General features: G+C 55.5%; 1 protein-coding gene across 1 annotated transcript; it reads left to right on the plus strand.

The window, feature by feature from the left end:
* The first annotated feature begins 2,955 nt into the window (after positions 1-2,955).
* On the plus strand, positions 2,956-26,650 carry MMP2 (matrix metallopeptidase 2). The gene is made up of 13 exons (XM_054570345.1): positions 2,956-3,437; positions 5,983-6,209; positions 7,123-7,271; positions 8,129-8,257; positions 8,474-8,647; positions 11,275-11,448; positions 12,239-12,412; positions 14,077-14,232; positions 15,238-15,379; positions 18,771-18,907; positions 20,040-20,199; positions 24,151-24,260; positions 25,745-26,650. Exons 1-13 carry the CDS (start codon positions 3,006-3,008, stop codon positions 25,846-25,848), a joined length of 2,268 nt encoding a protein of 755 aa, XP_054426320.1. The 5' UTR covers positions 2,956-3,005; the 3' UTR covers positions 25,849-26,650.
* The last annotated feature ends 55 nt before the right edge of the window (positions 26,651-26,705 follow it).

Genomic DNA, 26,705 nt, shown 5'->3' on the forward strand with positions numbered 1-26,705 from the left:
ATTAGAGCTGTGTTGAAATTCCCTATGGGGCCCGGCTTATTTGGAGGGATGCTCTCAAACATCTCCGTATAGATTCTTAGCCACCTAAGCATATCTGAAATTCCACCTGCACAAAGAAGATGGCCCTTATTTTCGAAGCCAAATGAGTTCAGACTCTCAGCAAACTACTCACAGCAAGCAGTTCCAACTGAATAGCCAAAATGAAAGACTAGCCAGGTACCCTCCCCCAACCCTGAGTTAGCTTGGCCCTTAATCGTTAGCGCCCTCCTAAGGATTTCTTTTTTTTTTTTTTTTTTTTTTTTAAGAACAGGTCAAATAAAGTCAGAGCCTCCTACCTTAAAACAGGGAGGTGAGAATTCCAAGAAAAACTCACCAAAGTTACTCGGTATAAATCAGGGAGTGACTGAGGTACAATGGGCTTCCACTGGTACCTAGAACCACGCCCCACTCCACAGCATATCCTGGGTGGGCTTCTCTGGAATCCTGCTGACTACACCAAACAAAGGTTGAGGTAAGAACATCCAGCCTAAGGAAAAGTCTCATAGGAGTGTATTTGAGCCAAACTGAAGACAATTACCTGGAAGCAAATCTCGAAGGACTGAAAAAATACTCCAAAGAAAGGCAGGGTTACAGCTTATTTTATACCCTGGAATCAAAGGAGCAGATGTAAGGAGGGTTCCATGACATCCACTGGTGGCAGATTAGGGAGGGGGGAGAAAGCAAAGGAGGAAATCTCTGGGACTGAATAAAAAGTAAAACAGAGCGACACAGCCCTCTTTTACATCGGTGGGTACAGGGTAGTTACTAATGAACATTTACAGCTCATAGCAACAGCATTCGGGGGGAAAAGGTAACAATGAGGGACCCTGCGGTTTCCAGCTACGGCGACGTGGCGGTGCCCTAAGCAGTCTGGAAAAGGAGATTTCAAAGGTATGATTTCTTAGATGCAAAAAGACCATAGACAGGCTCACTTACAGTAAAGAATGACCCTTGTTGAGGAACATACAGGCCTAGGACGGGACTACCCACCGCGACCCACTTTCAGTTAGGAAGTTTTATGTTCAGACCATCCTATGTATCTAGTTTTGGTCTCCGAGTTTGCCAGGCTGCTATGCAGGCCTCCCCTGAGCTCGTCAGGGTTAGTATGTGGCCCCTTTTTCATCCACAGAGGCAGGTGATGCAAATGAGCAAAGCTGAGCTGAGCTAGTCACATGCAAGGCAATAGAGAACAGTGGGGACAGTGGCAAACCAAAGTCCTTGCCTCATCTAAAGGGAGCTGCTGCTATGTAGCTTCCCTTGAATTGTTGCCATGTGGAAATTGGTACCCAGGATTGCCAGAGCTTTGGGAATTTCTAAAAAAAAAATCCCCAAAAGTCAGATTTTTACATGAAGTTTCCCAAGTTTCAAGAGGCTTTGCAGGGCGGATTCAGCCCGCAGGCCACGAGTTTGCAAGCCCTGCCGTAGTGAGACAACTTTTTCCGTTTTCACTCCCAGCTCTGGCCTCTCCAGCTTGGCTCTCGGATTCTCCAACAGGCCGTGGCCATGAACCAGCTGGGGCCCAGCCAAAAGGCAGCCCTCCTCCCCACTGACCTCAGACGCACCCTCCCCTGGAGACCCAAGGCTTCACCCAGGGTCAGGCTGACCACCTCCCTCCTGCAGGGCAAAGGCCCCCCCACGGGGCTCCTTGCAGCCTGACTTCTGGCCCTGGCCGGCCAGCAACCTGTGCCTGCCAAGCAAGCCGGTACTTGTCCTAAACTCAGTGACATCCAAGTCCGGAGGCTTTTTCCGCTCTTCAGATAAAGACCAGACTCATCACCATGACCCTCAAGGCCCTCAAAGGCAGATGGTTGCTGACTCTGTCAGCCCATAACTTTGCTCCTCACATTGGTCCCTGGCTGGTCCCCCGCCCCCTACTGTCCTCAGGCAGAGGGATCTTCCTCCTCCCCGCTTGCTGTCTTTCGCATCTCGCTGTCTTTCATCTCTGGACCTCTGTATATGTGGCCTTAAACCATGCCTGAAACATCCTTCCCAGCCCACCCACCTCCACACAACACTCTTTTGTCTTGTAGCTCTTCAGGTCTCTACTTAGAAGTGACTTCCTCCAGGAAGCCTTCCCTGCCCATCTGCATTAGTTTAGAGACTGAGGTCAGCTGTTCCCACAGATGCAGGGAGTTCCCCATTAGTGCTTAGCACTTAATCAGTTCTCTGTCCTGAGAACGTGAGGGGACATTCCTCAGGGACACTGACCAGGAATTGTGTTTCCAAGTGTGCATCTGGCACCCAGGATAATGCCCATGGCCAAGGAAGTGCTTAAATATTTGCAGAAGGGGGAAAAGGAAAGAAGGAAGGGAAGGGAAAGGAAGGGAAGGAAAGGAAGACAGGGAGGAGGGAGGGAGGGGGGAAGGAAGGAAGGAAGGATGGAGAGGAGGAAGGAAGGAAGGACGGGAGGGAAGGAAAGGAAAAAGACAAGGAGGAAGGAAGGACCCTCCACTTTGTTTCCGTCTCTCTTTCCATTCTGAGCCTCTGTCTCATTGCTCTCTGTCTGCACCTAAAGCATCCACAATCTCTTGCTCTAACACTCTGTAACGTGGCCGATGTGTTTCTGACCCTTCCTCGGCATCTCTGACCCAGGTCTCCGGGAGTGCAGACAGCCCTGCCCCTGGGCGTCCCTCCAGGAACCGCTGCTCTCCAACCTCAGGACATCACGAGTCTACCGTGGTCGCGCCAGATGTTTCCCCTCGGGGGTCCTTCAGCTTTGTGCCGGATTGGGGGGCAGGGGTAGCAAGGTCGCGCGCTGTCGGCGCCCGGAGAGGCCTGGAGCCGCGGCAGGGGAAAGGGGCGGGGAAAGGAAAAGAGGAGGGGGCCGAGAGGGGCGGAGAGAGGCGGGCCTGAGCGCACCGCCCCATCCCCGCCCCCCACCCCCCAGCCCCCAACTCCCTGCACTGCCAGCGCCCTCCCAGCCCAGCCGGCCACATCTGGCGGCTGCCCTCCCTTGTTTCCGCTACATGCAGACTTCCTTCGGCGCTGCCTGGAGGCTGGGCATCTGGGGCTTTAAAGATACAAAGGGACTCCAGGATCAGCGAGCACAGGCGGCGGCGGCGCGGTCTGGAGCGCGGTGTTCCGACCATGAGCCGCTGAGCCGGGCAAAGCCGAGGCCACCGAGTCGTGCGGTCCCTTGGAGCGCACCGCTGCGCGGCGGAGCAAGCGCCAGCCAGGCGGCGACGCGGCCACACGCACCGAGCCAGCGACCCCCGGGGCGACGCGCCGGGCCCGGGAGCGCAATGACCGAGGCGCTAGTGGCCTGGGGCGCTCTCGCCGGCCCCCTGCGGGTGCTCTGCGTCCTGGGCTGCCTGTTGGGCCGCGCCGCCGCCCCGCCATCGCCCATCATCAAATTCCCTGGTGATGTCGCCCCCAAATCGGACAAAGAGGTGGCTTTGGTGAGTCGCTCCATGGGCTTCAATGATCCAAGTTTAAACAAACTTCTTAGGCAGAGGTTGGTGGTCTCCTCGCCACACCTCCCCTCGACCCCAGGGCGCACACAACGTGGGGGAGGGGCTTCAGTAAACGCGTAACGGGAGCCTTTGGCCAGCGGGAGACGGGGTCTGTTTTGGAAACCGTGGGGGGTGCTTTGTGAGTGGAGAAGGCTTTTGATAAACAACTTGGAAACTTTACGGACACGGCAGGGGTGCGAGAAACAAGCCGAGGAGGGTGAGGGGGTGCTTTGGCACACACGCTGGAAAGGGCCTCTCCTAAATAACAAGGACACTGTCTAGAATGCGAAGGATTTGGCAAGAGGGCGGCTTTGTGAACAACTTTTGGACACATCTGGGAGGTTGGCTAACAGGGCCCTTGGCAAAATGCCTCAGGGGGTCCCTTTTGCTAGCGGTGGGGGATCTTCGTAAACGGCGGTGGCGCTTTGGGAAGGGGCTCCCGTGGCACACGATTTGGGGAAACTCTTGCACACAGTAGTTCGGGCGCTCCGAGCCAAGCGGGACTTGGCAAACATCTGGGAATCTTTGGCACCTACCTAGAGAGAGTCCTTGAACAAACCATTCGAGGGGAACTTTAGGCAAATATTTGGGGCAAGTGTGGAGCCGAGAGCGCATCTTTGTCGCCTGGCCCAATGGGTAAGGTGGCCAGAAGGTCGGATTCCGGAAAGTTTCCTAGAACTTCTGCAAAGGGATCGGAGGACAGGAGAGAGGTGGCCGCGGGGCGGAGGAAGGGGCAGGCGCAGGAGGCCCGGCGCGTGGGGCGGGGGCGGGTGGGAGAGTGGCCAGCGAGCCCTCCCTCCTGGCGGGCCTCCAGCTGCGGCTCCGATGTTGTTCTGTGAGCGCCGCCTGGCTCGAGGGGCTCCCTGGGCGCAGCGTTGTACAGGCGGGCTGGGAGCAACGGAGGGGCATTACCCCATATCCTGCCAGCACCCCTAGCCTGCAGACCCCTCAAGATGTTCCTTCAAGCCCACATGAAATCTGCCCCCTTATAGCTTTGCCTAATCCCCGCCCCCTAAATCCTGTTCTCCTTCAGCCTGGCCTCCTCCTAAGAAAGGACAGCCATGCCCGCTGGTCACCCTGGAAGTCCCTTTTCAGGGTGTGACACTGCCCCCCACCCCATCCCAGCCTCTAAGCCTCTGACCCTCTGGATAAATAAATTGGAAGACCTTCCATTTTGGGAGACTACTGTTGTTTCTCAAGGGTCTGACGCTGGCTGGCCTCCCGATGTGGCTGTTAGCTGAGGGTGAGATCGGAGCTTTGGAGCTTGGAGCCTTGACAGAGCCTCCTGGGCCGCGCACCTCCCACACGGGAAGCACGGAGAAGTTTGTGGAGCCCGGGGCAATGCAGTGGGAGGCCTGAGAAGCAGGCCCAGGGCTCTGACTGCCTGGCTTCAAATCTCAGCAGCGCACTAACCAGCTGGCTGAGTCACTTAACCTCTCAGGTTCAGCTTCTTCTGGAAACTGAAGATAATGATGGTCCCTGTCTGAGACGTTTTGAAGTGGCGCGGGGTGAGCACTCAGTGTTACTCATCATTCATCATTTTTATCATACCCTGTATTTTTCTTTTCCGGACATCCCTCCAAACAAGGTTAGGAGCCCTATGGTAAGGTCTCCTGCCTCCCCTCACTATTCCAACGCAGCACCCAACGCGTTGACCTCCGCATTGATTTGCGGTCTGTCAGCGTTCCCACGCTGGGATGTGCACCCTAGAGCCCGGACCCATCGGTCGCGGTCACCGGTTTATTTCAGCCCTAGCACAGGGCCTGGAGCACGGGAGGTGTCAAAAGTATTTGTCGAACAAACAAATGAGCTGGCTGGCCCCGGACCCTCTGCATAGGCCTGTTTGGTTTTGGCGGCGGCTGGGGCAGAACCACCGCACCGGCCCTGACGTACGGGACCATTTTCTTTTTGGAAATGATCGATCCAGGGCTTGAGCCCAGGTCTGCTTGCTGCTGGAGCCCAGCACACAGCCCCTGAATCTCTATAAGGAAAGTGAGAAAAATGATCCTTCTGTCATCAGCAATTAGGTGGATTAAAAGATGAGGGAGGTACAAGCGGGTAGTGAACTACAATTCTAAACCTGGTTCTGGAGCCAGATTGCTTGGGTCTCAATCCAGCTCTGCCATTGGTGAGCTGTGTGACCTGAGACAAGTTTCTTAACCTCTCTGTGCTTTAGTTTCTTCCTCTGTGTGATGGGGACAGTGATAATAACTACATTATACAGTTATGGTGAGCATTCGTGTTGATGTCGGTGCCTGGGGGCATAGCAGGCACCGAGCGCATGGAAGCCATGCTCTCTGCAGTTATGCCACTCAGCTAGTGGGTTCCAAAGCTGGTTCGGGAACCCGAGGCTCCACCCGGTGCCCGTGGGCCCCTGCGTTGTGTCCTCTCTGGGCTGTGGGGCTGGGCCGGCGCTGGTTCCCGCAGCCCGCTTGGTCAGCCCTATGCCATCCTAGCGTGGCTGCTTACCTCTAGTGCTCGCCTCTTCCAGAAATACCTGAACACCTACTACGGCTGCCCCAAGGATAAGTGCAACCTGTTTGTGCTGAAGGACACGCTGAAGAAGATGCAGAAGTTCTTCGGGCTCCCCCAGACAGGCGTCCTCGACAAGCGCACCATCATGACCATGCGGAAGCCGCGCTGCGGCAACCCCGACGTGGCCAACTACAACTTCTTCCCCCGCAAGCCCAAGTGGGACAAGAACCAGATCACATACAGGTGCCGAGGCAGGGCTGGGGCAGCAGGGCCTCCGGACCGTGGGGCACAGGATCTCCTGGGACCTCACCCCACTCTGGGGTCCCATGAGGTGACTTGTGAGTGCTTGCGTCTTAAGGAGTATGCATACAAAGTTCTTAGGAGCTGGCGTCAGACCTGGACTTGAGTCTCCCACTCCTGGCTGTGAGGCATCAGGCTACTGATTTTTCAGTGCCCTGAGCCTTGGCCTTCCAATCCATAACATGGGGCTAAAACAAAAGCTTCCGCGTAGGTGGGTTGGGAACTAAGCTAGATCAGATATATGAAGGGCTTTCACAGTGTCCAGCATAGAGCAGCAGTGTGAGAAATGCTAGTCACTGTTACCACCAGGTGCGGTCACTGGGGCAGGTGGAGGGAACGTGACCATTGGTTGCTAATTGCGTTTATAGATAGAGAGTTGGTACAATTGGTTGTGGACTGGGTGGAGAACTCTGTTCTGTACGGCTCGTGCTGGATTCCAAGGATAAGATTTCTGCCCAGTGTCCCCTATGTCCCTGTGTGTCCCCCCAGCCAGAAGGGAGGGATGAGAGTCCTGAGACAAGGCCTGAAGGTGCTGGCTGGTTCAGGGCCACATGGGACCTCAAGGCTTTCTGGGTGGTCTCTTCTCTCAGTGAGCACTGCTCAGCATATGCACACGTATCCCCGCAGGTGCATACACACTCACATGTACACATTCCTGCACACATACTCATGCACCCCTCACACACTTATGTACTCACACATTTACACACCTGTGCACAAGTACCACCCTTACGTACATCCGTGCACTCGCACAATTTCATATACACACTTGCACATATGCATGCATTCTCGCACACATATATGTACTCATTCCTTTGCACACATGTACACACTCGTGCACTTCTCCCACCTCCAGGATCATTGGTTACACGCCTGACCTCGACTCCGAGACAGTGGACGATGCCTTCGCCCGTGCCTTCCAAGTGTGGAGTAACGTGACCCCCCTCCAGTTTTCTCGTATCTATGATGGAGAGGCCGACATCATGATCAACTTCGGCCGCTGGGGTAGGCAGAGTGGGGACCAGCAGGAGTTCAGTGCAGAGATGGGGGATGATTCTGCCCCCTAGAGAAGCACAGGGGGCTCCAAGGGCGGCTGAGACAGGACAGTAGAAGGTGTGAACACTGAAGTGGCGAGATGGGACCTGGTACTGGAGAGCCACATGGATGGGAGGGCCAATGACATGTAAATCTGAAAGCAGGTGGTCTTCCTGTGCTGTCCAGCGTGGTAGCGCCTAGAAACATGGCGCTGTTTACATTTAAGTTAGTTACAATTAAATAAAATTAAAATTCAGTTTCACAGTCACACTGGCCACATTTCTAGTGCTCAATAGCCATGTGGGGCTAGTTGTTGTTGAGTGGAACAGCGCAGAAAGTTCTGTTGGATGACACCGGCAGACACTGAAGAACTCCAGGTACAGGAGAAGGTCCGGAAGAATGGAGCAGTGTAGACCTGAGAGTGAGTGGAAAAGAACCCGGGGCCAATGGCGCCACCTGGGTTGGCGGTGTGAACACTGGCAGTAGAGGAGACACAGAGGTAGGAGTGTAGATACCGTGAGCAGTATAGCGTTGTGGGTAAATGGCGCAGCACAGGAAAGAATGTAGATGTGTGGGTGCGAGGCCAAGTAGGCGTGGGGTTAGTGTTGTGGATATTGGTGATGGACTTGAGGCAGCAGTGTAGACCTCAGGATGCTAACGATCAAGTCAGCACCTCTCTGCCCATTTGCTGTGTCCTTGTCTTGGGTAACTCCAACAGGAAGGGGACAGGTACCAGGTGGGCTAAAGGGCCCCGGTATGGATGGGGATGGGGCTGGGTGCCGGGGCCCATCCAGGGCGGATAGAAGCTGAGACCCGGCGTGTTTCAGAGCATGGAGATGGGTACCCCTTTGATGGCAAGGACGGGCTCCTGGCCCATGCCTTCGCCCCGGGGCCTGGTGTTGGAGGGGACTCCCACTTTGACGATGATGAGCTGTGGACCCTGGGAGAAGGACAAGGTAAGAAAGTGACCTTCCACTGCCCAAGCATGCTCTGCGGTCCCCTGCCTGTCTCCCTGTAACCTAGCAACAAGGACTGAGCCTTCCCTGGCAACCTTGGGCACCCACCTCTGCTCTGATGGGGGAGAGAGACGGGCGGGGGAGGGGAGGCGCACAGAATTCTAGTCTCTATAAAGAAGGGCCTGGAGATTTCACCCGCCCCATGCCACCCCTCAGTGGTCCGTGTGAAGTTCGGGAACGCCGACGGGGAGTTCTGTAAGTTCCCCTTCATGTTCAACGGCAAGGAGTACACCAGCTGCACGGACACAGGCCGCAGCGACGGCTTCCTCTGGTGCTCCACGACCTACGACTTCGACAAGGATGGCAAATACGGCTTCTGCCCCCACGAGGGTGAGTCCATCTGGCCCAGGCTTCCCGGGTTCGCCATGAAGTCTCACCATTAGCAATAATATGTGTGAAATCGCAGGTTTGATGTGCTAATTATTTTTTTCGAGCATACCTTAGAATGAACTTCAAACTATGAACATGCCCAGTGGAACTCTCTAGGACCATTCTGGGCTCTTCAGTGAGGATTGGGGGCTCAAGGGCATGAGGAGAGGATCAGAAGTCTAACAGTGGGGCTGAGGGGACAAAACTCAAGACACCAAGGCTGGTATTCAACTTGGCTTGGGGACGCTGACCCCTGGTATTTCAGCCATTACTTTTGGTTCTGATGCCAACTTTGCTAGTGTGAGTGTGTTTGTGTGTGTGCGCGCACGCCTGGTCATGGGGACTCTTCCATCTGCATCTCTCGGCCTCTTGTCTATTTTAGCTTATGCCTGCATTTCTGCGTGTTCACTTGGTATTTGTGTGTGTGTGTGTCAATGCTCACAACAAAATTTTCAGATATTTTGAAGCCGTATAGAGAGAATAATTTTTTTAAGGGGTAAGGGTATTGACACACACTCTGTCCTTTTAAAAAATATCCTTGACACACTTCATAATCAGAAATCAGAAAACAATAGGACATATAACTTCATACTCAGTCACGTCATCATATCTGATGATTCTCAAGATTGAAAGCCAGAATTATGGGACTAAACCCAAGTGTTTTTCTAAACACTCGTTTTCTCCCCCATCCCATAGCATCCTTGATCTCTATGTGCCTTTGTCTTTTGGCTATAAGTTTGCATGTTTGTGACTCCATGACTTCACGGCAGTTGAACACTGACCACCAACCATCTTGATCGAAGAATTCTGTTTATGCTTTTAGGACCAAAGCTCATGTGGTACTTTGTATTAAGAAAGAGTTCAAACCATTAATAAATCAGAAATGTTAAATAGAAACAATTTACATATCCTGCATTTCCCAACAGGGAGTCAGGTGGCGTGAACGCTCCCATGTGTCAGCCCTTGGGATTAGGACAGAATGCTTTGATGCTCAAAGTGAAAACAGCTGTATTTCATAAGTCGGGGAAGGGTTTTTCCCTGCATTGGACATTAGCCATGGACTTGGCCTGTAGCCAGACGCAAGTACGCACAGCACACATGTGTTTGGGTCTTGGGGCAGAGGTCTGGTTACTCAGCCCCTCCTGACTGCTGAGTCAAGTGTCTGTTTCTCTTCATTCTTGTTGGGGGCTGGATCCGAAAGGAGATATGGGCTTCCTGGGTGGTAGAAACGCAGGTCACAGGAGGCCAGAGGCGTGGAGGTTAACTCCTTGCCTTTCCCGTCTCGGAGGCCACCAGGCACCTGGCCCCAGTGTTGCCCCTTGGCTCAGTCCCATTGTTTCTGGAGTGGCAGGAGGAGGTCTCTTGATTGGGAAGACGGGACCAGCGAGGGGAAGGGGCCTGAGTCCTGCAGTGGCGGCCAGCGCCTGGGCTCCATTCTGGTCGTGGTGGAGTTAGCAGGGGCTGGTGAGGTCACCTCTGGCGCCGGCGTGCACAGATGGTCCTTGTTACGCGCTTGTGGTTTTGCTAGTTGGCAATTCCAGAGACACACCATTTTGTAGCTTTGGGGCGGAGGAGGGCACTGGGAGCAAGGGAAGGACCCGGACGGATACGTGCGGGCTCTGAATCCCGCTGTCTCCCCAAATCCCCCAGTCATGGCCCCAATCTTGGGGAGGTCAGAGGGGGAGGCTGGGGTGTTGGTCCCAGAGCCACCCCACTCCCGCCTCCCCCTCCTCCTCTGCCTCCTACCGGGACCACAGCAGAGCCAACCAGAAAAGTGAGTGAGGTTGAAAGGAAGTAAAGCTCTCTCTCTCTCTCTCTCTCTCTCTCTCTCTCTGTGTGTGTGTGTGTGTGTGTGTGTGTGTGTGTGTGGCAGTGAGTGAGCAAGGGAGACATTGAGATTAGTGTGTTTTGTAGTTTTCAGTTACACTCCTTACCCATTCTTCCGTTTATGTGACCATGAGCAGTTCTGGAACCAGGTTTCTCAGTGCCTCAGTTTCCCTATGTATCCCATGGAGAGACTCCTGCGATCCTGCTGGTTACGGATGGCATCTGTTTAGCAATCCGCACGGCGTGGGTGTTGACCAGGCAGAGCGGACAGTGGTCTGGGGCCTGAGGCCAGGGTCTTGGAGGCTCCCTGCTGTGTGCCCTGTGCTCAGCATTTCACTGTGGGCGGGGTTCCCTCAGGTCACAGGCAAAGGATGGGATCGACCTGGAAGCCAGGGGTTGTTCCCAGGAGCGCAGAGAAGCAGCAATGTACCAACCAGTATCAAAGATAGTTAATACTTTTAGAAACGATTTTATGTATTTTTAGAGAGAGGAGAAGGGAGGGAGAAAGGGAGGGAAACCTTGATGTAAGAGAAACATTGATGGGTTGCTTTTCTTCCGTGTCCTGACGGGGACCAAACCTGCAACCCAGGCATGTGCCCTGACTTGGGATTGAACCGCGACCTCTCACTTTGTGGGAAAATGCCCACCCCACGGAGCCCCCCTGCCAGGGCGATTGTTAGTGTTTTAACAATGCTGTAGCCTTGCTGGTGCGTGGGTCGGTGGTCTGACATCCGCACCCTCTCCTCTCTCCCCACCCCCAGCCCTGTTCACCCTGGGCGGCAACGCCAACGGACAGCCCTGCAAGTTCCCGTTCCGCTTCCAGGGCAAGTCGTACAACAGCTGCACCACCGAGGGCCGCAGCGATGACTACCGCTGGTGCGGCACCACGGAGGACTACGACCGCGACAAGAAGTATGGCTTCTGCCCCGAGACCGGTGGGTGTCCCTGTCCCTCCCTGCCTTCTGCAGAGAACCCCCGGGAGCCCCTCTCCCTTCCCCAGGATCGGACACTGGTCAGCACACTGAGTAGCTGGAGGGCAGAGGCACTGAAATCAGAGCAGACGTTGGGGGCCAACAGCCAGGTCCGCCCAGCTGCTGAGGCCTCGTATCAGGCCCGCCCAGAACCCTCCCCACAGGACCCACGTTCTCTCGGCCTCCCCGACAATTGTCTTTCTTTCCCTCCATGTGACCTCAAAGTCTCTTCCCTGCCTCCCTTTGTCAGCAAGGACTCTCAGTTGTCTTTCTTCCTCCTCCTTCTCTGCCTTTCGCCCTCTCTTCCTCCAGCAGATGTTTCCCAAGCACCTGCCTTCAGCAGGAAAACAGATGGGGCTTCCGTAGGCCCCTCAGCAGTGGCGCTGACGGCCCAGGGGAGCCTGTGGGCTCTGTCACCTCTGCCCAGCGCCCTGTGCCTCTGGTCCCTCTGTCCCCATCCATGCACACCTAAGTAAACCTCTGGGGTTAAGCCGGACGCTTCCTAGCAGGATCTGCTCAGGCACATTACTGTGTCTCTCTGAGCTGCAGTTTCCCCACCCGTGAAATGGGGTAACACAGGGTTCTGACTGCACGGGGTTCTTTTTAGGGGGGAGGGGATGAGACGTGTATAAAGCACTTGATCCAGCCAGCACTCAGTAAGTGTGGTTTGTTCATGTGCACATCATGCCGTTGTCCCTGGCGGTGGTGGGTGCAGACGCCTCATGGCCCCTGACCCGTGTCCCTGACTCCACAGCCATGTCCACTGTTGGTGGGAACTCGAAAGGTGCCCCCTGCGTCTTCCCCTTCAAATTCCTGGGCAAGAAGTATGAGCAGTGCACCACTGCGGGCCGCGGCGATGGCAAGTTATGGTGTTCCACCACTTCCAACTTCGACGAGGACCGCGAGTGGGGCTTCTGCCCCGACCAAGGTACGAGCCCCGGCCGCTGGGCTGAGACACCACACGCCACCCCCCAACCCCCCGTCTGAGCCCCCACCCCCTCAGACGTGGACATTGCTGCCCCCGCGCCCTGGCCGAGACCCTGCCTGTCCAGGGTGGGGACACTGCTCGCTCTAGGCCCGCCCGCGATAGAAGCACTGCCCATTCTCAGTGGACGCAGCCTCCCCGCTTAGCCACGCCCATCCAGGCAGAGGCCTGGCTTCCAATTTAAGACCCCATCCACCTTGGTACCTGCGTCTACTGAGACTCCCCAAAATGTCACAGTGCTGAGCTCGGTACCCTCCTCCGACGGACAGCTGCCTCGGAAGACAGGGAAAACAGGAGGCACCCATCCTGGCTCCCACCCTGTCCTCCACGCAGGGCCGAGATCCCCGGAGCCTCCCCAGTCCCCGCAGCACCATGCTCTGCCTTGTTGTGAGTGGGGGAGCTCAGGACACAGCCGCTGGAGCAGACCCAAGGCTGGGGTGAGGCAGTGACCAGGACACAGGCCGCCACCTTACTGTGCGTGTGTGGCCAGTGCAGTGTTTAGGGTGCTTGTGCCCAGTTCTGCCTGTAGGACTCAGGGTCATCGGACTCACTGATGACCAGGTGACAGGGCTGGTCCAGAGCCGGCCAGAAATAGGTCCCCCTCTCTTTATGTGACTCACGATGACATGGAACTTGGAGGAGGCCAACGGACAGAGGCTGGCTGAAGGAGCTTCTCTTACTCCCCGCAAGTGCCATGCTAGCACTTGTCTGATGTCGCCTGCTCTGCTCCAGCTGCTACCGAAAGGGGGGACCCCCCATCAGCCAGACCGGCATGGTGCACTGGGCTGTGTATCAGTTTCCTGACAAAGTGTCCCAAACTGGGTGGACTCCTCCACTTCTGGAGGCTCGGAGTCTAAAATCAGGGTGTCGGGGGGCCACGTTCCTCTGAGCGGCATGACTCCACTCCCGCCTCTCTCGCTGCGGGGCCTTCCTCCTCTGTTCTTTGTGTCTCTTCTTATAAGGGCACCAGTCCTACTGCGTTAAGGGGCCACCCTACGCCTGTATGACTTTACGTTTTAATTTATCTGCAAAGCCCTTGTTTCCAGATAAGGTCACCTTCGCAAGACTCAGGGTTAGGAATTCAATATATCTTTTGGGGAGACACACTGCAAGCCACAACAGGGATGACGCTGTCTGTGGCTGAGCCCAGCAGCCCCTGGAAGTGGGAGTGGCTTTTCCTGCTGTCCTTGGGGCAGGAATGATGGCCCCGGGGGGCCAGCCTGTTCCCTCTCTGTGACCTGTTTGGAGACTCTGCGGAGCAGGTTTTGCTCCTCCTCTTTCTGGAGAAGCACAGAAAGCCAGGTAGCCCGATGTCTAACAAGTGGGGCTTCAGGGAGAGGATCTACAGATGCCGCTTTCCTCACAGCACAGGTGCAGCCTGCCTGGAAAGGGACAAGGGGACTTTGGCTGACCCTGTGTGGAAAGAATAGGCATAGTCTATTAATCCCAGAAATCTCAGGGGAGGGAAAAATCAATCCCGGCCACGTGCCGGCCCTCTGTCCCACCACGGGGTGTTCTCAAAGGTCTCCATCACTGAGGCCAGGGGCTGACGCCTCTCTTGTCTCCCTCCCTTCTTTCTCCTCCTCCCCCCGCCCCCGCGGCCTCAGGGTACAGCCTGTTCTTGGTGGCAGCCCATGAATTTGGCCACGCAATGGGGCTGGAGCACTCGCAGGACCCTGGGGCCCTGATGGCGCCGATTTACACCTACACCAAGAACTTCCGCCTGTCCCAGGATGACATCAAGGGCATCCAAGACCTGTATGGTGAGCCTCGGCGTGGGGCTCCTGGGTGGGGCTCTGGGAGGGCCACACGGCCTAGGATGGAGGTCCAGCGTGGACCAGCAAGGCCCCAGCTACCCAGTGTCGCAGGAGACGAGCAGGAGGCACAAGGGCTGACCTGGTCTGAAGGAGCCGGAACGCCCCAAGGGAACCCTAGGACTGTCCCCTCCCTTGCCAAGTAACCTCAGTGTTCACATGCCCCCTGGCTCTCCCGCTCCGGGGCTCTCCGTCTTTCGGGGAGTACACTGAGACCCGAGAAAGGTGACCCTTCCTGGACCAACGTCACCAGGTTGCCGTAGCCAAGTTAGGTTAAGAATCCAGGTGAATTCTCTGCATATGGGGTAGAATTTCCCAGCTTGTGCCCTGGCCTTAATGAGACAGGGCTGCCGGCTTATAGTTTTCACAGGGATGCTTTTATTTTAATGTGTCAGAGGAACAATACAACTAGGGCCTGAGACCAATTATTTTTTTATTGCTAGTGCTTACAAGGAGGCTAGAGTTTAGAAAGTCAGTCTATCATTTAGGAAAAGTAGCTCTTGAGCCGAGAGGCTAGGGAAACAGCAGACTTAGACAGAACCCACAAGTGGAGGGGAGGCGCCCAGTTCTGTGCAGCCTCTGCCCCTCGCCAGCCATAAGAGACGGAGCTGGCCTTTGCCTCTCTGGACTCAGTTTCCTCATCTGTGAAATGGGAGTGATAATGATGCCTACCTCCCAGGGACGCAGTGGGGACTGATCTGGGTGAGGTCAGTGAGGAGCATTATAAAGTGTGAAGGGCCGTGGGTTGTGGTTTCTCTCCACTCCCCTCCCCGATCCACGTCCAGGCCCCGTGTTCCGCTCCTACCTGGGCTCATGCTAAGGCTGGAATAGTATGTCTGCTGATCCTTAGCAGGTTGGCGGGGTGGGAGGGGGGCAGCCCAGGGGCCTCAGTCCAGTGCGGGGAACCCCTGGAGCTGGGGAGGGTCTGAGGTCAGATGTCCCCCTACCCCACAGGGCCGTCCCCTGACGGAGACATCGACACTGGCACCGGCCCCACCCCCACGCTGGGACCCGTCACTCCCGAGATCTGCGTACAAGACGTAATCTTTGATGGCATCTCTCAGATCCGTGGGGAGATCTTCTTCTTCAAGGACCGGTGAGTGTGTGCTGCTTGTTCTCGGCCCTGGGCCCCCGCCCCTTGCGCAGGGACCCCGCCAGACGCGTTGGAGAATGGCCTGAAGAGACAGTTCCCGTGCTTGTCGAACCACCCCCAGGCCTCAGCGGCTTTGTCCCCGCGGGCCTTCCTTTAGCTTTCTGCCGGGCTGCGGGTCTGCCAGGCGTGTCAGTGTCGGTGTCAGGCTGCAGTGTGCGGAGCTATGCTCGGCTGCCACGCAGTCTCCTGGGGGTCAGTGGCTGCTCGTGGCAGGTGGCAGCAGCACAGGGGCGCAGGCAAACCGCACAAGCACAGCGAACGCCTGCACTCACGTTGGGTCTGAGACTCTCCCACCGACGGAAGCAAATCACACGGCCACGCCCAGCACCTACTCTTGGGGGTGGTTCTGCGAAGCCACATGGCAGCAGACGTGGGTCTATGTTTCCCAAAGAGGGATGGAGGGATGAATTGGAAACACTAATCCAGGCTGCCGCAGGCCTTCTGGAATGGCCTGGACCTCAGAGGGCCAAACTGTTCCGCGTACAGGGAGCAAGTAACTACAGGGTAGAGAAAGGAGGTATTGTGCCGGCAAGGCCGCTACTCAACTGACTCAACGCTGGCACGCGTCCAGCCATCCTGACCCTTCTGGGGGATGGCATATTAGGGCTACATTAAAGGACCCATCCATTACCCGCCTGTGCAAACATATATCCATTCATCTATCGATCCACCCACCCGTTATCCATCCGTCCATCCATTATCTGTCCATCTATAATCCATTACCCATGATCTATGCATCGTCATCCCCCATCCATCTGTCCGTCCGCCCATTCGTAGAGCGTGGCAACTGACAGTGGGCTGTGGAGCCCGAGCGCCGGGGTTAGGATACCTACTGGCCGCATTATCATAGGCAAGTGAACGATGTATCTTCTTTGTACCTCAGTTTCCCCATCTCTAAAATGGGACTAATTTTCCTACCTGTCTTATAGGGCTCTTGTAAGGGTTAGATGAGGTTAGCGCTTAGAACAATGCCTGACACAGAGTGTGTTCAGTCATACTAGCTATTATTATCAACAAATAATTACTTGGCATTAATGGGACCAAATGCTTGGCTAGGCTTTAGGAACTGGGGGTGCGGGTGGAATGCCGGGGGCAGACGGGCTACTTCATGCCCAGATCAGTTTTCTCAAAGAAAGGCCATGGGCCCCCTCCCTGAGAAGCCCTTGGGTGTGGGTGTCAGAAGTGTGCCCTCCTGTTCCCATTGCAGGCCCTCGACTGTGAGCTCCGCGAGCGCACTGCCCCGAGAACTTGATCTTAGCAAATCCCCCTCATGGTTCTGATGCACGTTAAAGTTTGAGCCTCACAGGCCGGGTCTGGGACACAGAGGCAGAGAGAACTGACAGTAATACGTGGCAGAATGAAAGACAGTGGCTGAAGAGGCATTGGCAAAGTGCTCTGTGGACCCATTCGAATCCAGGAGGCTTTAGAGAGGAGCCAGCACGGGAGGGGGCCTTTCAGGGGAAGTGGATGCAGATGGGCAGTGATGGGGTTGAAGGGTTGGGAGGGCGTTTGAGACGAGGGTTTTGCTGCAAGAGCAAAGCCATAGAGACATGAAAGTTCCTGGCTTCTACGGAGCCTGGTGAGGCAGGGAGCTATTTCATACTCTTTGGTGAAGGGCGTCCTCTGCTCCGGGCGCTGGGCTAGGTCCTGGGAGGAGCAGGTGCCAACAGGGAGGTGACAAGAAGGCAGAGAGAGATGAGACCCAAAGTGCAATGAGAAGTCAGGTACCGTCAGGCCTCGAAGGCCCAAGCTAGTGTGTAACAAGAGGTGTTCATGCTGTCCTGGGACCCCCGTTACAGGGTTGGGGAGCCCAGCTCCCCAGCAGCGCCCAAGCCTTGAGACCTCCAGCGAGGGAAGCCTCACTGACCACACGTGCTGATGGGAGCCCTGTGGGCCTGGGGTGGGGTGCAGAGCCCAGGCCTGCGGTGGGGCCACCCCAGGCCTGACACACTACCCTTTGGAAAGGATGTGGATGAGCATTTAATGGGCTCGTTGGATTAAGCACTAAATAGTTAAGCACCGATCAGGTGCAAAAATTGATGCTGAGCCTTGGGGAGGGCGGGGACGAGAAAGGCAATACTACAGGATGGTTCATCTCAGGCTTTGGAGTCAGACTGGGGTTTGAATCCTGGTGACCTCTCTGTGCTTCATCTTCTGAATAAGGATCCTGATGCCTCCCTGCACCAGCTTAAGTCACGGAGAGGAATGGTTCTCGCGTAGTACCAAGCCCAGGGTTAGGCTGCCTCCAGGCACAGAAAGGGGGTCAGTGACTCAGTGACAACTTTGTCCACTGCCATCCTCTGCACTGACTTCATCAGAAGGCTGGCTTCCTCATGGTTACGAGGTGGCTGCCCCTGGTAGCTGGGGCTATAGGTTCCCACATCCAGCAAGACAGAAAAAGAGAAAGACAGAGAGAGAGAGAGATCTCCACCTACAAAATACAAGTCTATCTGTTCAATCTCATGCGAACGCAAGTCATATAATGACTGCTGAGTCACAGGCAGTTCCCAGGGCGTGCTGACATCCCAGTGGTTCTCAAACTTTGGCCTGCGTTAGATTCATCGGGAAGGCTTGTTAAAACACAGATTTGCTGGACCCCAAGTCCAGAGAAGCTGATCCAGTGGTCTTGGATGGGGCTCATTGTTCACATTTCTAATGAGTTCCTGGATGGTGTGCTCTGGGGACCGCACTTTAAGAACCACCAGCTTCAACCAATCAGAATGCGGGGCAGGATGGATCATAAACTTGGGAGTTCCGTGAGGAAGGATGATAGGGAACTGAATAGATAATAGGGGCTGGGTGGACAGCCAAGAGTGCACATTGTAACACGGTGAGGAGCTCGTTTTGCAAGGCACATAGAGTGCTGGCACTTAATAGCCCTCTGCAAATGATCTCTCATATTCTTCTGAAGCATATAAATCCATTCCACTTCAGTCCAGGAGGTGCTTTTGAGTGCCATCAGCCCCTGCCTCACTTGGCTTCTAATCTTGTAGGAGAGCTAAGACATTAAAAAAAGAATCAAATTTTTTTAATCTGATTTTTAAGAGGCTCAGAAGAGGGGGAATACAATGTGGACAGAGGTAGTTAGGGAAGGCTTCCAGGAGGAGAGAACAAGAAGAGAGAGGAAAGAGGTTGCTTCCCAGCCCTGGCATCTTGCAGAGGGGGCTCTGCCTATCCCCCCATCCTTCTCCCACCTTCCTTTGATCTTGATGCCCCCGCCCAAGGCGTCACTGCCAGGCTGTCTCTGAATGGGTTTAGGGAGGCACCTGTGGTTACAGCTGCACCGTGGCTGAAGGTGAGTGTGGTTCTCCTAAGTCCCCTTCTTCCTCCTCAGGTTCATTTGGCGCACAGTGACACCCGGTACCAAGCCCATGGGGCCGCTGCTGGTAGCCACATTCTGGCCTGAGCTTCCAGAAAAGATCGATGCTGTGTATGAGGCCCCGCAGGAGGAGAAGGCTGTGTTCTTTGCAGGTGTGTGGGAGGGGCGGGTCCTGCCGGGCCCTCGGCTCCATGGGGCTCTGCCCCAGGCTTCCTGGGTGCCTGTGGGTGCTCCCGCTGCTTCGCTGACCCGTCCTTTCAGCCGTCATTTCCGAAAGCGTGGGGTTCACCTGGCGGGTGGCTCAGACACCAGCATCCAAAACCATTGGCCCACAGCATGAATAGTCATTACCTTTCATTGTTTTCCAATCTTTTTGATGTCTTTTCTAGAAGGAAAAGTCGCAGTGTAGTGCTGGTGTCTCTAATGCCAGCTAGAGCCTTCGGCAGGCAAAAACTTAAGTTAGGACTTAAAAAAACAAAAAATGACTTGCTTTCCTTGTTAAATTTTAAATTAAACGTATTTCTAAAGATTTCAAAATGAATTTCTTGAAAGCAAAATATCAAGTAAATAATTGTATAAGGAGCCTCTGTAGGTGGTAGAAATCATCAAGACCGGGTCACATGGCTAATGTTGGGGGACCCTGGCTTATGCAGCATTGACTGGGGCACCCGCCCTCACAGAGCTCGCACACTAGCGGGGAGACAGAAACCCAGGCTGTTACGGGTGGGGGGGGGCAGTAAATGCTGTGATGGGGAAGGGAGGACCAGCTGGGTCCCTGCGCTGGTCCCGGCTGGGGACACAGGGGCGGCTTTCTGGAGGAACGGAAGGCCCAGCCCACACTGTGGGTACGTGTTCTCCCCTGTCCAGAGTGATCATGGGCTGTGGCCGGGGCACCTTCATGCACATTAGATAAAGGCGCCTCTTCACGGCAGGTGTGGCATTCAGAGTGCACGGCTTGGTGAGGGGAGGGAGGGCTGGACCCACCCCTGTGCACCGCCTTGGCCAGCCACCTCCTATGTCACCAGCTGTCAAACTGTCCGCGTGAGCCCTGATCCAGGCTTGGAATCCAGGAGTGAGCAGCAAGCGTGTGCCTGCTGAGAACTGCCCGGCCACTGGCAGCCGGAAGATGGGAGTGGCGGGCTGGCGGGGCATTCTGTCCCTGGCATCTTACAGAGGGGGCTCTGCCCTTCCCGCGTGTTTCTCCCACCTTCCTTTGATATTGATTCCCCCTCCCAAGGCATCACTGCCAGGCTGTCCGTGACCCACTCTCTGCTTCCGCCCCAGGAAACGAGTACTGGGTTTATTCGGCCAGCACCCTGGAGCCAGGCTACCCCAAGCCACTGACCAGCCTGGGGCTGCCTCCCGATGTCGAACGAGTGGATGCCGCCTTTAACTGGAGCAAGAACAAGAAGACGTATATCTTTGCGGGCAACAAGTTCTGGAGGTAAGGAGGGCAGCGGAGCCGGCTGCGTGGACACGGAGAAGAGGCTTTGCGGCCTCACGCCTTGTCCCGGGTCAGGTTCAGAGGTCGATGGGCCAGGGAGGCCTCCCTCTGGCCTCTAGCCTGCCAGGACGGCAGCCCCTTAGACAGGCCATCAAAGGATGACCCATCCTTGTGCACATTGCTGGTACAGTTCTGGTCAGAACCTCCTTCCCCTTCTCAGAAGCCTTGATTGGGCCCACATCTGTCTGGCCTAGAGTTTCACAATTTGGGCTGACTCGCTGAAGAAGGGGGTAATTAAAATGAAGACAATAACTTCTCCTGCTGACATTATGCACCAGGCACTATTCCAAGGGCTTTATGAGAGGGGTATGATTAGTATTATTTCCCCTTTCTAGATGAGGACACTTGGGTTCAGAGAGGTTAAAAGTATGTCGCTTAAAGTCACAGGGCCAGGCAGGGGCAGTTTGGGATTTGGATCCTGGAAGTCTGTCTCCTAGAGAACATACTATTCTTCACTCTTCTACACTGTGCCTAAAAAGTAGTGGGGTCCCAAGAAATGGGGGCAGTAGAGGCAAAAGAGGATGAAGACAGATGGGTGCACCAGGTCTCCCGAGGAGCCTGCGTTCGCATCGGGCCTGTGGCGGAGAGCAGACGCCTGCTGGCGAGTCTGCAGCAGGCCCGGGGTGGGGGGCGCAGGCTGGCAGGGGCCAGCTGGGAAGCGGGCCGCCCTCGGCTCCAGGTTGTCTAAAGCGAAGGATTCCATTCTGAGAGGCCATGTTCCGGTCTAAGGGTCAGGGGCCCCATATCTAGGAATGGTCCGTGAGAAGTAGCCTCCGTTTGATTAAAATTTGTCCTATTTCCCAGGTGCAACGTGTATCATTGGCCACAGAGCCAGGATCGTAACTGCCTTCCCTGTCCTCTCACCCTGTGCCCCTCCACAGCACCCTAAGTGTCCTTCGGTCGGTGGGAAGAGGTGCTTGGTGCAGGTGGTTGGGTGTGTGCAACCACCCACGTCCCTCTGGTGGCTGCCACTGCTTCCTGATCCCAGTTCTGTCATCGCTGAAATAGCCCCGCTTTTCCCGCCAGGGCCCTCCCCCCTCCCACTTTCTCTTCCCGCCAGCCCCGCTCCCCGCTGCCCCCGCAGCATTCAGAACATTCAGAAGCTGCGTCCCACCCAGGCTGCCCCTGTCAGGGTGGAATTCCAGACAGATTGCCGAGATACTTAGCAATTGAAGCTGATTGATATCTCAAGCCTCGAGAAAGAACACAGTCAGCCAGGAAACCACAGAGTGGGCTTTCTGCCCACAGGCTCCAGAACATCCCCAGGCACACAGGCATACCGCGAACGTGCCCTGGTGTGGTTTGGTGCTCCGCATCTCCCGACCTTAGAGTGGGGGCAGTGAGAGGCGCGGGCTCTCAGATGTGCCTCTTAGACTCACAGAGCCCTGGCATCTGTGCATCATGGTGTTGGAAGGACTTTTCTAAACATCCTCCAATACACTTTCTGTATATGAACATAGAGGGACAGATGTGCCCGTGTGGGAACGTGAGCGTGCACACCCATGCCTGCATGCATACATACAACTCAGGCTGTGCCGGCGCCTTGCCAGGTCTCCAGCTGGGTTATCTGCCTCCCAGTACTTTTCCACAACAAGCCCACCTCCCAAAGTCAAGGTCCTTGTAAGCGGCAGAGCTGTAGGGCCTCTCTGTCTCTTCTGGAAACTCTGGGCAGCGTTTCCAGAAGAGACAGATCTGTGTCTGGAGAGGTGGCGAGTGAGCTGGAGATACTGGTCCTGGTGCAGCGTCTGCAGGGGGCCCACAGGCTGGAGAAGGGGAGAGAGACCTAGAGGGACAGAGGACGAGGAGCTGCCTTCAGCCTGGGCATTCCCTCCTTCATGCCGGGGAGTGCTCAGCCCCTGCTTCTGGAAGCTTCCACCAAGCCCTCAAATATCTATTCAGTATCGCCAGTATGCCAGGCACTGAGCTCCATGCTGAAAGACACTGGTCGTGACATAGTCACTCCTGCCTTGTGGAGCTTACGGGAGACACAGACACATTTGAGTAAGACAATAACGCTTCTCAGGATAGGTCCTGTGCTCTGCAGACCTGAGGCTGCTCATTTCACCTGTATTCCTCAGTCGAGGCAGTTGTCAGTGTGAGCCCCATCTTCTGGGTGTGGGGACTGAGGCTGATGTGCCTGCAGGGTGCCCCGTGGAAAGCCTGGGGCATAGTTGCCTGTGTCCCCAACACCAGCTGCAGAGGAGGTGGACGGAGTGTCACAGAGAAACCTTTCAGAACCATGTACCAGTGGGCGGGGACACTGTGAGGAGACTCTGGGGACCAAGGAAAGTGAAGACATAGGAGCCCCCTCAGAGCAGCTTCTGGTGCCACGATGCTGTCTCTTCCTGGAGGAAAAGAACGAGGAAGCAGATTGGTGCACTTCTCTGAGCCTCAGTTTCCTCATCTATAAAATGAGGGAGAGTCCTGCCCGCCCTAACTTCTATGGATAGAGAGAGAAAGAAACGAGGGCCACATCAAGGACACCTGGCCCTGGGCCATCATTACGTCAGAGACTGTAGGTTGAGGGGTCAGGTGGAGTGCAGGGTTTTGAGCTGGGCCACTTAGTTTTGGTGCTGCAGGTCACGAGGAAGCATGTTAGGTTTTGCAAGAGGCCTTCTGATGGGGGCCGGGATTAGAGAGGGCTTTGCTGGCAGGTCTCAGGGTGCAGGGTCCGTGGAAATGAGCTCAGAGCGGGGGCTGTGGCTGACGTCTGGGGCGGAGGCGGCCAGGCTGGCCGAGGGGAGGAGGGCCAGCGAGGAGCCCCTATGGAGGGATGCCTGGCCATCACCACGAGGCCCTTCGAACCAGATGTGCCTGGAGAATTAGCACCGCGCAGGCAGGACGTCCCCTTGTTTACTGCGCCATCCGCAGGCACAGAGAGTGGGCGCTCATTGAATATTTACAGAATAACGAAGGGGCGGAGTATAAGTGGGGACATAAGGAATCACAGTGACCCCAGCATTTAAAAAAGGTCTCCAAAAATGAAAAAGACAGAGGTATTGCCAGCCAGGAAGAGCATATATCAACTAAATACTCAAGGGATTTACCCAGATTGAGGGCAGGGCCCAGGGTGACTGTGCAGGCAGGACAGCTGAGGCGGCAGGGGGTCCGCCCTGGGACTGCCAGGGTTTGGACTCACATGCTACCTTGCATTATAACCTTCTGTCCCAGCCAAGATCGTCTCCCAGGACATGCACTGTCATCTCCACTTGACAGATGAGAAAGCAGCGATTTGGCCAAGCCACCCAGAACGAGAATGACGGGGCGGGACCCGTTCCTGGACTCCTGGCCCAGTTCTCGTCACGTGGCAGCAGGGATTGAAGTTCGTAAGGGAACTGATAGTTCCCAAACAATCTGCCAAGTACCAGATACTTTGCATGTGTTATTTTATTTCATTTACACATTAATTAATACATGAAATTAAACAGAACCCCATCTTCCAGCTGGTAACAGGGAGGCTTAGAGGAGAGCGTGCAGCCCTGGAGCCAGAGGCGTGGGTCGGACTATCGCTTAGCAGCTGGGTGCCCTTGTTAAGCCCCTGGTCTATGAAACGGGTACTACGGTAATAATTGTGTCATGGGACTGTCATATGGGTTGACCGAGAAAGGCAATGAAATGCGTTTAACTCACCCCTTCAGCGTTAAAGGTAAAATCACAAGCTTGTTTTTCTGGGACTGTGAAGGTCACATAATTAGTGTGCGGTGAAGTTGGGATTCCGACTGAGTCCTGACAACGTGTCCTTCCTTTCCAGCAGGCGGCTTCCCTGCAGGGCTGGGGCTGGGTTCCCAGGCCCGCCCAGGAGCCCTCAGCGGGGCCCTGCCGTCCCGGGCCCTCCGGGAGGGACGGCCTTTAGGGAGGCCTCGCTGGTTCATCGTGTCTGCTTCCTTGCAGATACAATGAAGTGAAGAAGAAAATGGACCCCGGCTTCCCCAAGCTCATCGAGGATGCCTGGAACGCTGTCCCCGATAACCTGGATGCCGTGGTGGACCTGCAGGGTGATGGTGAGCTGCCCGGGCCTCTGTCCGCTTTCTAGGACTCCCCGCCCCCATCCAGGACCTGGGTCCTCCAAGCACACACTCCCTCATTGTGCAGGGAGGCTTGCGGTGCCCGGGGAAACAAACCAGCCCCTTCAGCCCAGTGCTGGGAAGGCATCCAGACCCCTGACCTCTGCTCACTCAGCAGGCTCCAGGCAGTGAGACCCAGAAAGGCCCCTCGCAGCTGCAGGGCCCGGAGCCAGGGAAGGGGAGGGCGGGAGGCCTGGGGGTGGGGCGCAGGAACATGGGCTCTGTGCCCTGGATTCATTCTGGGGCTTGATCCAGGCCCTTTTGGGTTCCATGGGAGGCCTTGTCACCGCCTCCCCCTTAGCACAAGGGTGGCTCCATTTGAGACACAAAGCTTGTCACGCCCTCTTGCTGATGCGGCAAAGATCCCCGCGCAGCCCACTTTGTCCCTGGTCCCTGGCTGAATGAGACAAGCAGTGCCATCAGAGGACAGAATTAGGAGTTGGAAAGCCGTATCCCTCAGGAGCCTTCTGTGAGCTCTCCAGGCCCTGGAAATGGTCCAGTTTGGCTTTTTAGAGGCGATTTTAATTGAATTCCACAAAGATTTTTTTATTTTTTATTCTTTGAGCCCCTATCATATATGCTGGCTGCGCACACGGTCTTGACCTCGAGTGAGTGCCTCATGGTCTTACCTGTCCAACAAAACGCAGTGTACTGCCAGGCGCTAGGTGAACGGTTATCTGTGAGAATAAACAACTATTGGGCACCTACTATGTGCCAGGGTTTTAAAAGAAGTAAACAAGATACGTGTGTCCATAGTCCCAAGTTCCAACACCCAGAGGGGCTGGGCCAGTAGCACACATGAGTGAAGCAGGCAAGGCAGGCATTGGGGAGCAGTGGAGTCTGTGGCGAACCAGAGAGCACATGGCTCATGTACAGGGGTTGGTTGCTTCTCTGCTTCTGAGGATGGCGGCCCTGCAAGAACAGGGTCCAGTGTTGCTGGGTATCCTCTTAAAAGGAAGCAAAAAAAGGAAATAAGTAAATCCTGTATTTTCTTGTGAAGTTTCCAGATGTTTACACAATGGCAACTTATTCAGAATTCAAAATAAAACAAAACAAGAAAAACCTGTGTGAGCCACATAACGCCCATCTGCGGGCCAGGAGGATGAGCAGCCTCCTGGTTTGTCACCTTCCGTACGTGGAAAGCGCTTAGTTTGGGGATTGTGCTCAGCAAAGTACTGTTGTTTATATTAACAGTCACATTCTGTCAAACGTCATCCTCACTGCGAGCCCTAAGAGGCTGGTATGTTTACCCTCATCTTAAAGATGAAGACGGGGACTCAGAGAGCTAACTTCCGCAGCCACATCCCTTTCTCCAGCCCCAGAGGGTCCTTCCCTGTGGCCACAGGCTTCCAAAGCGCCCAGAGCCTTCCACACACCAGACTCTCCGAAGGTGGTCACAGCCTCTCTCCTTCCCATTCCAGGTCACAGCTACTTCTTCAAGGGCATGTATTACATGAAGCTGGAGAACCAAAGTCTGAAGAACGTGAAGTTCGGAAGCATCAAATCCGACTGGCTGGGTTGCTGAGTTGGCCGCAGCTCCCGCAGGCCCTGCGTCTCCGTCCGTTTCTGCACGTCGGGCCTGGAGCACCAGGGAAGGACCCAGGAGGGCCTGGCAACCTTCAGCTCTGTGGTTAATCAGCATTCTCCCCGCCACCTGGTGATCTAAGATTCCAGAGAGTGGCTGTGCCCTGTGCCCAAGGAAAGGTGCTGACCGTACCCCTCCCAGGTGCCCCTTGCTCCTCCGGATCCCACCAGCCCTCCAGAGCCACCCCAAAGAGATGCTTTGATGTCCTCAATGCGGCCCTGCCGCGGGCTGCCCTGGTGCTGCCACACTTCAGGCTCTTGTCCCTCCACAACCTTCTTCCAGCACCCTCAGAGCCAACAAAGACTGTCTCAGGGGGGCACTGGTGGCCCAACAGCTTGGCCTGGCCTGGGGCAGTAGGAGAGAGGCTTGGCCAGGAGGCCACCCGGACACCTGGCTTCTCACACTGCTGGCTGCCTTAGGACCTTCCCTCCGTCAGCAGGTTGCTTTGTGCGCACTTCGTTCTTTCGATCATCTTTTTTATTTTTCCACTTCCAAATTGCGTTTCCTGACAGAAGGACTCAGGCCGTCTGAAGTCACCGCACGAAGCATCTCAGCCCACCTCTCCACGGCTCCCCGGTTCACTCCACTTAGTACAAGCCTGACCCGTCACTTCCTCCACTGGATGGAGGAAAACCAGCCCGTGGCTTCTCGCTCAGCCCTCCCCTCCCTCCCCTTCAACCATTCCCCATGGGAAATGTCAACAGGTATGAATAAAGACACCAACTGAGTGGCAGTGCTTGCCTCTGATTTTACAGAACCTAGAGAGGAGCCCCAGCCCTAGCCAGAAGAGGAAACTT

Source organism: Pteronotus mesoamericanus, unplaced genomic scaffold, assembly GCF_021234165.1.
Source record: "Pteronotus mesoamericanus isolate MK-2021 breed Mesoamerican mustached bat unplaced genomic scaffold, CSHL_Meso_final contig_202, whole genome shotgun sequence".
Taxonomy (NCBI): Eukaryota; Metazoa; Chordata; class Mammalia; order Chiroptera; family Mormoopidae; genus Pteronotus; species Pteronotus mesoamericanus.